This window comes from Triturus cristatus, chromosome 2_2 (genome assembly GCF_964204655.1).
Source record: "Triturus cristatus chromosome 2_2, aTriCri1.1, whole genome shotgun sequence".
NCBI classification, from domain to species: domain Eukaryota; kingdom Metazoa; phylum Chordata; class Amphibia; order Caudata; family Salamandridae; genus Triturus; species Triturus cristatus.
In genome coordinates this window covers 30332677-30347824 of record NC_140582.1, presented here as the reverse complement: position 1 = coordinate 30347824, position 15148 = coordinate 30332677, and the positions used below count along the sequence as shown (strand labels likewise).

Here is a 15148-nt window from a genome sequence, read left to right as displayed (position 1 = left end):
TCCCTAAAAATAGCTTGTCCTGAATAAATCTTTCTAAACAATGCGAGTGGGTGAGTGCATTGTTCGAGCCCTGCCCCTGAAACAAAAAGTATATTCCGTTTACGTTAAATGAATGGTAAATATCTGCTGTTTTTTATTATCATTTCTATTTCTAGCCTTCAATGACCTATACCTATTTCAAATAAACTATATTTCCTGCTCTTTTATTACCATCACACTGTCATCTTGGCTTAAAAAAAATCATACTACCGAACCAGAGAGCAAGGACAACTTTTTATTGCTACCAGAAGGGCATTCATGAGTACAATGGATTTGACAGCAGTACCTTCCACAGACTGCCGGGAGCGATCTAGGAGGAGGATAAGGCAATGCAGGAAAAAGAAATGTGCATTCAAATTTTAGTACGAGTTTTAAAAGTCCCATTTGGTTAGAAGGAAGCAACAATGGGGATCACATGTTAAAATTAAAGGGTAATACAACCGTTTGCAACAACTGAACAAGCAGCAGTAACTTTGTGCTATAACAAATAAGACGTTAAGGAAATACATTTTCACCTGCTTAAAGTCAAACATTTGTTTGAAAGTATAGAGTATTAATTAATGTTAACGCTTTGTCAATTAAAAGGAAAAGGTAATTTTCTGCAACCATATTTCGTACTTGGCAAAAGTAGTGTAAGATTAGCATACCAACTTTCTTAACTTTAGTGTTCAAAACACTACAATTGAGTGATCAACCTTTGAAATAGAAAATGAACACAACTGAGCTACTTGCAAGAGAAACTTGAAAAATGTAGGCAGTAAACATCAAACCTAATTACATGTCTAACCAGTGCAGTCCACTAACACGTCAGACACTTGGCCAGCATATTTTGCAAATCATTTAAAATCACTCAAAATATTACAACAAACAACTTTGTACACCAAAGTAATTTTTTTGTCTATGAATATTTCGTAGTGACAGATAAGAGTACTCTTCATGCACAATACACAGAAAGAGGAGAGTACGTAAAGGGAAACGGGGTTGAATGACAGATTAAACTACATTTTTTGGATGCGTGGTAAATGTGAACTTTAAGGAGAAAGGTTACATTACACACACTGGCGAAAAAACACTGGAACGGACAGGGGACCAGAAAGTCAGATAATTCGCTACTTTTTTTGTTATTTGGTTTTTGGGTCTTTTGTCCATTTTTTTTTATACATATATTCTTTTATAATTGTTTTTTTAAACTTTTTTATTAGGTGCTTAGGTAATCGTTAAACTATAATTAGAAGCACAAGAAAACATGGAAAATAGATTGCTCCCTTTTTTTAGCCTGGGCAAGGTATGCCCTTCAACAATTCTGCTTGATATTGGATGATGTAAAATGGAGAGAACAAAAATCTTCTACAATGGATCTGCCAGTTCCTTTGTGGCTACATGACTGAGACAGTCTGCAAAGGTGGACAGGGAGAAACACTGCCCTCTTGCCTTGATAAGACAGTACCACACACTGTTGCTACACCTTCCAGCCCCCCAATCTCAGCAGTGCTGTCTTCATTGTAGAGTCGTTTGATTCCATCGTAGAAGTCGTCCACTTCCATTTCTTCAACTTTTCGCTTAGCAGAATTTTGTTTACATCCAGCAGGGTCTGGCAGGTGTCGGAAGAGTGCTGTACCGTTGACTGGCACTTCTGGTCGGTTGTCTTTGGGTACTCTGGGTCCTGAAATAGAGGAGGGGTGGCATCTAAACACTCCTCTATTGCAGGTGACCAGGGTTTGCTTAAGGGGATCATAGACGTATACAGCATTGGGAGGCAGGCAAGCCTTCAGGTTGGAAAGATGTAGTGCCACAAGCTCTCGACAATGGATCAGCTGGGAACTGTCCATCTAGATATAAAAGAAAGGATACAGAAAAACAAATGAAGTTACAATTATGTATTCTCATTAAAAGAAGATCCTAGTTGTATTCATCTTTTTTTGGAGAAATTACCATTGAGAAAGTTACTTTTAAGGTAGATATTAAAACATTTAGGACACAGATGTCTTTAGTGTGTGCTTGCTGCTAGCATCCACAATACTAACAACGTGCTTAGAAAGAATATGCAAACAAGTGGATGCAATGTAAGGGATAGTTTCAAAGACCTACAATCAGATTTTTGATTTGGTTGTAAAACATATAATTGTGACTACCTGAGATGCTGAATAGAGTTTCTGCAGTATGCAAGAGTGACAAAGAAGTGTAAGATGGCGTGAGTGAAATTGGCAAACGTAGTTACCTTCACTTTCTGCAACAACTCGAGAGTGAGAGCAAGCCAATCAGGACGGAGTTTTTCAACTTCCAGGCTGATTATAGCCAGTGCCAACATGGAACCCTTGAACTGCAGAAGTTTGGAGCAGGCCATGCATTGCAACAGTTGGGTGGTGAGAACTGCCACATGTTGGGATGGGTTCATCATTGGCAAGCCAGCTATCAGCTGAGAATTGACGCTCAGGGCAACCGCATGGAACTGGAAATAAAAGACAATTAGGAAAAAGTTGCAAGTACAGCTTTTAGAGGCAGCGTGTTTACTTAAGTAACTACATATTACTGACATTTGGATGAGAAATTCAAGTCCTGGCAAGCCAAGCAATAGCCTCCTACATGTGTGTGTGGGCCTACAAACAGTGTCCTACTTCTTGCTACGACGTCAAGCTGAATGGCAAATTATGATGAGGCAAGGTCTCAGAAAGCCTTGGGAATCATGCCAAGAGCACAACAGAGGCCACAGAAATCCACTTGACTATACCAAAATCTTGCACTGCTTATTTAGGGTGGCCGGAAACTTACAAGCAGGTTTGCTTAGTTTTGACCAGCAGTAGGTCCTATGTGCCTGAATGACACGGACCATGGCATTGCACTCAATGGGAGGAAAATACAATCTGAAGATTGCATTAAGGTGTGGGGCACTGTAGATATCAATAGGTATAACAGATTTCATAATTAATCATTTGATACATTCCTATAGTCGACAGCGACAATTTTACACTTTGATAAAAACAAGATAACATTCCAAACTCAACCACTAACAGAATTATTTACAGCTTGTAAATTAACACTACAACTCAAACTAGAAAAAGCAACTGCAACCACAACATCTGGAATACGTTGGATTTCCCATACCTCACAAGCAGTGTTACCTTAGAAGTAAATGTGGGCAGCCAGTTTTTCAGTAGGCAGAGGCTGCTTGCTTACCATAATCATATTAACAATACAAATTAATGTTTCTTGAAATATACATTATATTCACACGTTTTTACTAATCCACGACGGGCATAAAAGCTGCAAGGAAATCTACACTTTCAAAGTCCAGTTACCACAACGTCTCAGTGGTACCTGCTCAACATTCGCCATAACTTCCAGCTAACATGAGGTACACTGCCCTACTCTTGGTTTATTACTTTAGTTTAGGGCACCTTATCACACTAATTCAGCATCTACTTTACGGACACCAGGGCCACAACAAACTCAGGTACTTTTGCCAACAGATAGCTAAAGGCATTGTGGGAAAAAAAGTGCCCTATTTGTAACATGTCTAACTCCAATTATTGATGCAAACATTCTTGATGGATGTGGCCTGGGTACATGAGTGCGTGTGCGCCCACACACACAAACACACACACACACACCACTGTTAAAGATTTTAAAGAATAATTCTGCAATTCACGATCCCCAAGAGAATGTTCATGACATTTCATGATTTAATTAGTTGTTTCTACCCATTCACTTTTTATAATTTTTCTTCTTTATTTTAGAAAAGGAAATTGTGTATTACCTTCGGATCTATTGCATATACCCTACAAAATGAGCAGTTGGGTGATCATGCTCATTTCTCAAGGTCTGATTGTTCAAACAAAAACCCCTGCAGTAACACATGCTCTGAGGAAGATTGATGGAGACAGTGATTGGCTGCTTTTGAGTCGATGATATATTGCTGCAATAAGGACAAACACTGATGTAAGAAATCAAAAGGAAATGAGGGCGGTTTTATTGCATTTTAAAATTCGCATTGAAGCTCCACGATCAAAATGGCTTTATATTTAGATGCATTGTAAAGAAAGGTTAGAAATACTGGCAAAGTTGCCTTTCAATTTGTCATCAAACCAGAATCCTTGGGAATCTTATCCTCAATAACACTCCTGCTAAGACAGTCGCATATTATTGCAAGCCTGTAAAGTTCTCTCACTGTATTAGTGACAGACTCTGCACAAGGAAAGAACTTCCAATCAAAAATACTGCAACAGTTTAATTCACTTTTCTTTGTGCAATATTTTAGTAACTGCTCTGAAACTAAAAAGTAGGCTGCTGCAGATCTCACCATTCCTGGTTCCATCAACAGAATCTGCTTTTCTACATTGGCGTTGACAGATAAAACAAGGCACCGTGTTACAATTGTGGAAAGAGAGTTGCGCCATTCACATGCTTCTAAGAAGTAGTTCCTATCAATCTACCCAGCATCGGGAGGCTTTAAAGGTAGCAAAATAAAAAAAGAACAAACTTCCGGAGAGTAGAGATTAAACAATCAGAGAGGGAGGGAGGAAGACGGTGAAGGAGGGAAACAAAGTGTGTGTGTGTGTGTGTGTGTGTTTAGTGTGTGTATTGAGAAGCAAGCCAAGATGCAAGAGTAGCAACTGAAAGCGAAGCTGCAAGATGGTCCACTAGGAAGCAAGCTGTAGAAGTCGACAAAAAATATAAAAAGAAAGGTAGAACCAGGAGGACTTGCTGAGACAATCGCAGGAGGGGTCACTGAGAACCTAGATGTAGAAGAGGCCCTTGACAAGCATGTTTTTTGAGGCAAGTGGTCACCAAGAACCTGCAGGATAATGTCACAGACCAGCAAGGTGAAAAATGGAGTTGCTGGAAAAAAGCTGTGAGCTTCTATCAAGTAAGGTGTGGGAGGAGCCCCAACTGCTAGCAAGCAAGCTCCAGCAAATGCTAAAATCAAGCAATTTTCATAAGGGGTCAAGATAAGTAATCTGGAGGAATTGCCACTGGGAAGCAATTTACAGGAAGTGCCTTTAAGAAGCAATCTGTGGTAAAGGCAGTTGGAAATCAATATTTTAAAAAAAGATTCCTACAATCCAAACATAACCTCCGTACATTGAATTTAATTCCATGCAGAGCCTGAAAAAATGAGACTTCTGAGATAAAACACATGTAAAGGCTAAAGTAACATTATAATTAGGTGAATAGGTCAGTGACATTAACGTTTTGAACTAAAAAACAAAACCCACAGAAATTCACCAGTTAAAGTTAGCAGAGCTAACTATAACTTGAGCCTCTGCCATGCACTGCTTATGACCTCACATATCACATCACTCCCAACATGTTCCGTGATATCATTTATAACATCACTGATGACATCTCAAATGAGATAAGGTGTTCCGCAGTTTTTGCTGTAGCCCGGTCTAAAGAAGTCTATGGAAAATGGATGGGGATTTTGGGTTTTGCAACCCCTTTTTTCTCTGCCCCCGCTTGACAGATCATCCATGCACAAACTAGTCAAGAAGTAGCAGCTTTAACGTTTCGAGGAGATGTGTCAAACTGTGCCAAAGTTATTAGCATCACAAAAAATGCATTTCCTACGGAAAAACAGAACTAACTATAACTACTCCGCGGCGACTGCCACTGGGTAATATATATCTATGAAACTAAAAATGGCAACTGACTTCCAGAAAGGAGGGTGGGGCATGTGAATCTACAGGACTACATGCAACAAACAGATGCTTACAGGATAAGTAACAGAATGTTTGTAGCATCCGTGTCTGTAGATGCACATGCTCTGCATCGACTGCAAAGCAGTACTCGCCTAGGCAGTGGCTATCCAGTAGATGGTGAGCTCATTCTCTACTCTGGTAAGTGGGTACTCCATGCCCTCTCCACTGGCTACCAATCCTGTACCCTTGGTTCCAGAGAGTAGCTCTTAAGGCTTCAGGTACTCCTTCTCAACCATATTGCGGAAGGCTTCAGTATACCTCAGGGCAGGTACTTTCCTCCCACTGATAACAACTTCCTGCACAAATGCCAGTGAGTCAGGATGGATGTGCTTCAGAGTATCTGGGTCTGACTCTCCACGTCCATAGCTATGTTGAATGCAACCGGTCCCTCACGGATACCTTCCCTCATGTGTAACAACCATGCTATCACAGGCGTGGCTGTTTCAAGTTCCTTCTCTTGACAATATCTCTTGTAATGTCCCACCTTGTGGCACTAAAAACAAGTCACAACCTTGGACTTAAGAAGGGCTTCCTTGCCTTACCTTTTCATGATGCTTCTTCCTGGACACACTATTAGCATTTCCATGTTTACTGGGGCCTCCTTGAGTAATTACCCTCTGATTTGGAACCAGTCTCTGGAGAGTTCTTCTCCTCCTTTGGCTTACAGCTATGCTGCTCCAGCCCTTTGTTAACCCGGTTAGCTAACTGCTTATCATCTAACACTGCAAGTTTTGTTAGATCCCTCTTTCAAACCAGACAAGTATTGCCTAGGTGGGGTAGAGCTCTCCTTGAGTCGCTCCGTCTCCCTCAACTGGTTAAGGTTCTGACAATCCTTGGCCTTCACCCCTCTTTCCCACTTATTCCAATAATTAAATACAGCATAAATCCATTTCTCAAATGGAACAGCATCCATTCTTTTTCAGTATCTTTCCAGATATTGAACTGGCCTCAGTCCAAACTTCTAAAGCGAGCTTCCTTCATTCACTCATAGACCATCTGGTCTACCACAGGCACCCTTCCAATGAAGTTGGTCCCTTTCAATGGCATGCTCCCTACTAAGGCAGCTGCCTTTAACACCTCATTCAAGGCCTACACCTTCCAAGCCACCTCAAAGCTCACAAACCATTCCAAAATATCCAAACCTTGTACAAACACATGCACAAGAGCTAGTGGAACCTTGGTCAACACTTGGCCTGAACTCGAAGTAGCCACTTATCCCAAATGAAGTTGTCATTGGTGCCATCCTACGTTTCTCTCTCAATGGAGAAGTGTGGCTCACTGGTTAGAGGAGGCAGACCTGGAAGCAGAGGTCAGCCCGGGACCAGGGTTCAATTCCCGGCTCTGCTGGGTCTTGAGTCCATAAAATGTCCATGGACTCAACAATTCTCGCTCCAGTGCATACTCGATTCATGGGTTCACACTCTGCGACTCTGGGCAATAGATTGCTTAATCTCCACATGGGCCCCTCGCGGCGGGATGCCTGGCTTTCACCTTGCGGATGCCCTGCCGGGTTATCTCACAGGGGAATACCAGGACGGGTTCCCTAAGCAAGCGCTTAGAGACCGCTTGGTGATTTGCGCTATATAAATTCCTGCACAATGGCTATTCTTTCCCTTTCCCGCTCTTTCCTTTTACTGCTGTTTCTCCTCCCAATCTGTTTCTCCTACCTTTCTCTCTGTTTCTCCTCCCACTCTCGCAGTTTCTACTCCCATGCCCATTTCTACTGTCTCTTCCATATCCTCTCCTCTTCCTCCCAGTGAGCTAGTCTTTGCTTCTCCCTCTCCAACTTTCTCATCTTCCTCAGCCTTAGCTTTCTGAAGTGCCAATTGCAAGCTCAGGGTCTCTACTAGACTCAACTCTTCCAAGTGGTTTATTCTTGTGGTAACAGTGGTACGCTAGATATTCGAGGTGTTGTACACATGTGGGTATTCTAGAAACTAAAGGTGGCGATTGTCTTGGTGAAACTATGGAAAGTTTAATAGGGGGCACACTCTGCATATCTGGGATTTATCTGTGCTAAGGGGATTCTAGAGCCTTAATCCAGCCGGAAGTTGACCTGATTCAAAACACTCAGTATAGAGATTCAAGATGTGGGGGCGAGCAGAGTCGTCATGGGCTGAAAAAGCTAGATCGGAAGCCCGTTAGGGCCCATCGCCCTCCCGGATCGGACATCATGTAGAGCTTTTTGGATTTCCGTCCCTGTGATATCTGCCTCCAGGGCCTCCCTGCCCTCCATAGAAACGGTAGCTACCTCGATAGTGGCCAGGAGATCAGTCAACCACGGAGCCTGAAACTCTGGGGAGCTAGTATAGACCCCTTCGTAATGGAGCGTGAAAGCGTCGGCTATCTGTTTAGGATCAGTGAGAAGCGCCTCCTCTGAATCGGCTATCGCATGCACCCATCTAGAGGCTTGTTCCCGGCGTTCCAGCCATGCCAGAAGTTTACCCGTCCTTTCGCCCTGCTCATAAATCCTATGCCGGGTAGAGAGCCCGTGCCACTGCCTATAGTCTTGTCTCTTGAGCATAAGGCTATGCCGAAGGAAGGGGTTAGGCTCACGTGTCTCCGCTTCCTCTAGGTCCATGATGTCCGATTCCAGCTTTGATATCCTCTACAATCGCTCAGCCCTGTAGCCCACCATAAGGGACAGCGCCCTTCCCTTGATTACTGCCCCAAAAGCCCCCCATAGGGTCACTGACGAGGTAACAGAGCCCATGTTTTCAGAAAAATAATTGTCCACATCTTTGCGGAGTGCTTCTTTAATATGCGGTATCCTAAGCGCCCACGGTTGTATGGTTATGAATTCCGGCCGCCCCCTTCGAGAAAGACTCAAAAGCCCTGACCAGGTATGATCGGAGATCCCGCGGGCCAAGCAGTTCGACCCGGTAAAGAGGTGGATATCTTTGGCGTGTGTGAAGAGATAATCAAGTCTGGATTGGCTACCGTGTACCCCTGATTGGAACGTGAATCTCGTGTGTGATGGATTAAACCACCTCCACACGTCCACCATCCTTAAAGCGTTAGCAAACTCAGATAGAGGCATACCTTTCGGTGGATCCTCCCGGGGCGGAAGACGATCTAGGGAACCATTCCTTGCGAGGTTGAAGTCTCCCCCTCAGCACTAACACTCCCAACGGAAGCTTCAGCAGTAGGGACCCCACGTCGCGCAGTGTCAGGCCCTGTAATCCAGGGGGGGGAACGGGGGGGCATACACAGTGACTACATTGATGGCCCGTCCCTCCCAAGTGCCCGAGGCCGCGGCGTATCTACCCTGAGCGTCAGTCCAAGTCTTGTGGACAATGTAGGGGCAACCTTTGCGTAGGAGGATCCCCACCCCCCGAGAGTCGGAGGTGAACCCCAAGTGAGCAATCATACTGTAGCCTTTCCCATTCAGGGCCCCGCAGGAATTCCCAACCAGATGAGTCTCCTGCAGCAACACCAGGTCAAGCTCATGGCGTTGGATATATTGCAACACAATGCCCCTCTTAATTTTGTCCCCCAGGCCGTGGACATTCCATGTGGAGAAACGAAGCGCTAAACTAAACTTGGGGCAATTACGTCAAGTCAGAAGGAGTCAAATAAATCCAGACAATTCCTAGAGGAAACAGCCGGGGTGGAAGAAACGTAATTGAGTGACCATAAAACTACTTGTACAGGTTGGAAACTCAGCCTTGAAGGGTGTTGATACCAGAAACCAACAAACAGTAAAACATAAAAAACAACCCCCCCACCCATTCCAGACAAACCGCCCCCCACCCCCCACCCTGCATGACGGGTCTGAAACCACTCGCCTCCCGCAACTTGCAGAGTGCCTGTCGCCCACCCTCATCAACTTAAGAAAAGTGCCCAACCCCACTCCCTAAAGCATAGATTGAGAAAGCAAGAAGACTAGCCCCAGCCCTAAATCCCAATAATCAGAGCACACAGCAACAAGACTAGCCCTGCAAGAAAATTAGGGGATTAAACATTCTAAATACAATAGCATCACCAACCCCAGAAAAACAAACCCGGAGCAGTATGCAGAGTGAACGTCCACCGAAAGCGCCAGTCAGCTCTCAGAGGCCGCCAAGATCTAAAAGGAAAAAGACCCCCACTAAGGCCCCCTGGAGAGGACCTGCTCATCCCGGCAGGCCCTGGGTACCCGCCTCGGAGGAAGGCGGGGAGCGACGGTGTTGACCCCGGTCATCAGGTTCTTCAGTAAGTGAAGTCAGTTTTTACGGTTTCTTGCCAACAGTGCGCCAACCGTCGATCCATTCCCAGGTGTCTTCAGGCCTGGGGAAGAACCAAAGTTTACCATCGGATTTAATTCGCAGCTTCGCCGGGAACAGCATGGTGTATTTGAACAACCCCATTTCCCGGAGAGCGCGCTGCACGTCCAGGAAGCTGCGGCGTGGTTTCTGGACCCTTAGAGTAAAGTCAGGGAAGAATGATACTCTACTATTCTCCACCGTCAGGGGAGGTGCCGCTGCCGCCATCTGTAGGATCACATCGCGGTCTCTGTAGTTGAACACCCGGGCCAGGAGCAAGGGGAGGGGGGGGGAAGACATGGGGGCGGGTTTGGGCCTACCCCCCGGTACACGATGGGCCCTCTCGATCGAAAAACATTTGGATAGGCCTCTCGGCTGTGGGTGTTTTAGGATGAGTTCCTCAACATAGAGATCGGCAGAAGGCCCCACAGCCCGCTCAGGAACACCAAGAACGCAAACATTATTGCGCCGCATCCGCACGTCATATTCATCAAGTTAAACCGCCATCACCTCATGTGAGATGCGCAACTTGGCCACCTGTTTCTTGAGGGTGGTCATGTCGGACACCAGGTCCGCCATGGTAGTCTCGACGGTGTGCACACGGTCCGTCATTTTGCGCATATCCTCCCTGATGAGGGCCACTTCGGTAGCCACAGTGGCGATTCAATGTTCTAGAGATGTCCGCACTCTGGTTATGGCAGCCAGAATATCTTTATTGGTGGGTACAGACATCTCTCTGGTCCACAGCAGTGCCCGATTTCTCCTCCTGGGACCTCTGCCAAGCAATCTTCTCAAGCTTGGCTTGCGTCAAAGACCGCCCGCTGTGGCCTGTCGCCATGTCTGCCACGGGGAGAGGAGCAAAAAAGGCCTGGAGGCGAGCACTACTCACAGTCGCCTGCCGTGAGAGATCCCACGCGGCCTGTCGGCTTTTGCTCAAGCCTCGCCGGCCCCACTGCAAGTCTGTAGGCCCGGCACCCTCCAGTCGTCAGCAAGCACTCAGCACAGCCCCCTCTTGGCGCTGAATACAGAAGGGCCCCCCTCCAGTAACCGCGATTGTCGGGGCAAGGGAGCAGGCCCAAGATCAAAAGCATGCCGGGCAACAGTTCCCTCGATCACCTCCACAGCAGCCTGTCTCCTATCGTTGCATGCCTCGGGGCCCAGGCGCCCCCGCACCTCGTTGTGGTCCCACCTCAGGGACGGCGCTACCTTGGGATTGCGGGTGGTGAAAGATTGAGTCTGGGAGCCCCCGGAGCCCCCCAGCGGTTTTGTGGTGGGTCCCCACCCGGTGGTGCCCACCACTCACCAGGTCTTACCCCCAAAAATCCAGCAGGGGTCACAGTCGGCGCCGGGCCGGCTCTGGGGAGATTTCCACACAGGGTGGAGGGTTCATATAATGCAGGAGTCTCGGTAGCAGCCGGGGAGCAGCCGCAGCGCTGGTCGTGGCAGCCTCACTCCCCCCGCACCAACAGCGACAGTCTGGAGCGCCGCTCCGGTGCCGGGACCAACCGCGACCCTCTCTGAGCACGGCACGGGTCCCGCAGGCCGGATCGCCCGCACTCCGTCAAGGCCGCAACCCCGGGCTCACGTGAGATCGCACCCCAGCCGGGTTGCACTTCCGGTCGGCCTAAGTGCTGGTGGTGGTGTCGGCGTATGAAGCGGCCCCTCACAGAAGTGTACGATGGGCATCAAAATTTACCCGCACCTGGGGAGACAGCACCGACAGCCGTGGGTGACAGTCAGGACGATGATCGGGCCGGGGCAGAGATATTTTAGGCGGATTTATCGGGAGTGGCGCACCGGAGATCGGCTACCGTGCGGCCATTCCAGTCGGCCACGCCCCTCTCTCTTCCTGGGTTCTTAACGTTTCCCTTCCCAGAATCCTCCCTTTCACCCAGTATCTCAAACTGGTCCTTAATGAAATTAGGCATGGACTTCTCTGTCCCTACGGAATCCTCCACCCTCTTTCCCAACATAAACCCTTCATCTGATCTATGGGCATGGTGCTGAGTCAATTACCAACTCTATGTTCTCCAATGCCTATGTGTTTTGTCTTTGAGAGTAGACAGAAAAAAACTGGACTTATTGCAACTCTGCTGCAAATTGAAACTGGCCAATGCCACCCCTGTATCTTTTGACTTCTAAAGCGTTAGGGAGCCCATCGCTGCCACCATTTGTCAGAATCCCGTTCAGAGTGCCACGGAGCAAGCAAGGGTTACTGGGCCCAACCAAGGTGGTTGAGGCCTTTTACTCCGGATGTCACTGGGCCCACCCTACTATGGATCCCGCTCAACTGGGTCAAACACCTCCTTCTGCACCTGACTCGCAGTTAGAAGCGTAGCACATGCAGTCAAGGCTGCCTCAGATGGAAGTGTAGATACAAGAGTAGATACAAGACCATGACTTTACATGCACACAGCTTTTTTCAGTGAAGGAATAATACAAATCTAATAGGGAGACCCTATTGTACAGTAGAGAGATACTGTTAGAGAATCTGATCCAACTAATTACGTAGAGCTCATGACTTTGTTGCTGTTCATCATTATTTTTGCAACATCCTTTCTCGTGGTTAGATTCAGTAATAAAACACAGCGTCAACGCGTTTCAGTGGTCTTTGCACTATGAGCCCCACCTTCCTCAGGACCAAAAAGTTTTAGAAGCGTTAAAAATCTCCCTTTTGGAGAAAGTAGAAATTGATAAATCTAGGAAGAGAGAGATAAGGAAAAGGTATAAAAATACATTCCCAATTGCGTTTTCCCTTAACAAAATCTAACCTTCTTATAAGAATTAAAAACAAACTCATGTCGCAGTTTCAGCTGCTCAGGCATAAAATGCCACATCACAATCCTCTGTCAGTTCAAAAATTGGATATGGTGGTTTATAGTGAGACTCTCATTCTAACTCACGCAACCTACTTTCACACCAGATAGTACCGTTAAACTACTCTAGATAAATTCAATTAAAAATATCAGAGTAACTGCACTCACCACAAATAAGTGATGTGCTATTGCTTGACACACAATGGTCACTGTGAATCAAGGTTCTATTATATATTGATTCTTTTAGCCTAGACCGGGAATGTTTAAAATCCTATCCTCGGTTCTAAAAAGAAAAGAAAAGAAAGCAAGGTATAGACCACTTTAACCTGTGGGGCTGACAAACCGCACAAACTGGAGTTTAATGAGTGTGGATCATTCTCAAATGTTCAAAAAGTACATAGTCTTACCTGAGGGATAGTCGTAATGACACTACAGGAAGACACAAGATGTATAATCCCCACTGTGTCGTCTTGGAGAGAAGAGAGCTGTCAAGCCCCGAGAAGGAATATCCGGGAAAAGTTACTGGACATATCTTCTCTATGCTGTAGATTAGGCTAATAATGCCAGCCAAGGGCCCACTTGCTGAGAGTCTGGATAATAGAGTTTGGTGTTTATCCACAACCAGTATACACTTATCCGAAGTAAAAATACAAAAGGGCATATCTCAATACATATAACTTAGGGGTTATGAGGGTCTCGCTAGTGCCAACCGATTACAACCATAAACCTCAACTTAAAAAGTGGCAAATTCCCCCTATAATAATTATAACGATTGACTTGTGTATATTTTTCTCGAGGTTCAAATAATTTCAAAAGTGCGGTCTGCATCTAACGGCTGAGGGGTTAGAATGGTTAAACTCTCCTCAGACTACATTAAATTGTGGGGAACCTACCCACCGTATATTCGATCTTTTTTGTCTCACCTATGAGGCCAAGACTACAATGCCCCATTTATACTAAAATACCAGCCGTAATGCTCGTTGGTAAACGGTTGCGCGATAACTATTATTGTGTGCGTCCCATATTACTTCTATTTCGAATTCTATGACGTGGGGGCAGCCTCGTAAAGGTCTCGTATACAATTATTACTCAAAGACCCAAGGGGTAAATAAATCAAAGGCACCCGATCTAATACCATAGGGTGAAGCCACAATGTCCCTTAAATCCATGGTCCCAATATTCCCTGTACTAGGCTTACCTCTCATATTGATGTAGTAACTCCTCCACCTTCCATCAACACGCATTATCGGCCGATTCCATACAAGTACAGGATGAAACGGATGTGGAATTGTACAACTTCCCGGTCATCTACAACTTCATGGCGGCCATCTTTGACTGATTCTATATTTTCTCTCTGTTGAAAATAAATTTCTTCACCGCACTTGCACCAAGCGCAAATCGTCAGTGCAGGCAAAGCTATTAGAGAGCAAACATCCCCAATCTTTTAATGTATAGTATTTGCTCTAATTCTTTGCATTTATTCCTGTCTGGTAGGGTTACACACTCCTACTTCATACGACAGCTATCCGGTAGACCTCATTAACATGGCCGCCATCTTAGACTGGTTTTCTACGTTTTACTTGTCCATAAAAAATGTATTCTAAGGTGCTTCGGTATTATTAACATATCCTCCATCAAGAGAAAGCTAATCAAAAGCGAACTCCCCTTCCCAGGCAACGGCTTATATATGCCCTAATACTATGCATGTATTCCCATCTTGTGAGACTACACGCTCAGCCTTACTTGGACACCAACATGGGTCCCAAATATCAAAGCATATGTATTTGGGTACGATGATACTAACCAAAGAACATTACATGTAAACACATGACTTTCGCCAGCAATTAATTTCTATATACAGAACTTAAATAGTCATGAGAGGTGGTGATACAACTATGTGGCAATATCTCTCCATCTGCTAGACTGGATGGAGTTAGTGACCAATAAATCAGGAAAATCACCCAGTAATGATCCCTTCCCATTTTTTGTTTTTCCTAAAAGCAAAAAGTGGTTTGAGGAGTCTTGTATTGATGTCTTGATTAAGAAGTTTCCAATTTCTGTTCACTATATTTTTTTAGTTTATTACTCATACCAGAGAATTGACTGACCATATCTATTCTATCTTTTGGTCACATTTACTGCCATTAAGGAGGCTATCCCCATCGTAAAACCTCGCTCTCTTTGATAAGTTTCTTGGGGTAACCACGTTCCTTTAACCTAGTTTTCATCTTCTCACAGTGAAAATAGAAATTCTGTATGGAGGTGCAGTTTCTGCGAAGGCCCAGAAACTGCCCGAAAGGGATTTTATCTCTTTGGCTTTTAGGATGAGGGCTGTTGTAGTGAAGGAGGGTAT

General features: G+C 45.4%; 1 protein-coding gene across 1 annotated transcript in view; it reads right to left on the bottom strand.

The window, feature by feature from the left end:
• Positions 1–260: 260 nt before the first annotated feature.
• Positions 261–15148, bottom strand: part of CCNI (cyclin I) — a 359299-nt gene continuing 344411 nt past the window's right edge. Inside the window, exons 6-7 of the mRNA XM_085640959.1 lie at positions 2258–2488; positions 261–1868 (exon numbers count right to left, since the gene is read on the bottom strand). Coding sequence (XP_085497085.1) covers positions 1416–1868; positions 2258–2488 — 684 coding nt within the window. The 3' untranslated portion in view covers positions 261–1415. The remainder of the gene's footprint in view (positions 1869–2257; positions 2489–15148) is intronic.